Raw genomic sequence first — 370 nt, forward strand, 5'->3', positions numbered from 1 at the left:
TGGTGCTGCTGCTGGTGATGCTGGTGCTGCTGCTTTTGTTGCTGCTGCTTCTGCTTTCTTGTGAGGTTTTGGTGCTGTTAAAGACAGACAATCCTAGCTGTTGCTGCTGTTGCTGCTGCTGCTGCTGCTGCTGCTGCTGTTGCTGCTGCTGCTGCTGAACCCTCCCCTTGCTGCTAAACATATCCACCATAGCTGCTTCTGCTGCTGCTTCTGCTGCTGCTGCTGCTGCTGCTGCTGTCTCTTTCTTTTTTCATCGTTTAGGATTTAAACCTCCAGTGTTTAGGCTTCAGGCTTTAATGTTTAGGGTTTATTAGGGTTTATGAGGGTTTATTAGGGTTTATTAGGGTTTATGAGGGTTTATGAGGGTTTA

The 370-nt window shown here is 47.6% G+C and overlaps 1 protein-coding gene across 1 annotated transcript in view; it reads right to left on the bottom strand.

Annotated features, from left to right (window-relative positions):
* EMH_0016770 (uncharacterized protein) overlaps positions 1-370 on the bottom strand; it is a gene marked incomplete at both ends in the record, with an annotated part of 3,261 nt that overhangs the window by 2,289 nt on the left and 602 nt on the right. Inside the window, one exon of the mRNA XM_013500734.1 lies at positions 1-74. Within this exon, the coding sequence (XP_013356188.1) occupies positions 1-74 (74 nt within the window). The remainder of the gene's footprint in view (positions 75-370) is intronic.

The sequence above is a fragment of the Eimeria mitis genome, genomic scaffold (assembly GCF_000499745.2).
Source record: "Eimeria mitis Houghton genomic scaffold, Emh_scaff579, whole genome shotgun sequence".
Lineage (NCBI taxonomy): Eukaryota > Apicomplexa > Conoidasida > Eucoccidiorida > Eimeriidae > Eimeria > Eimeria mitis.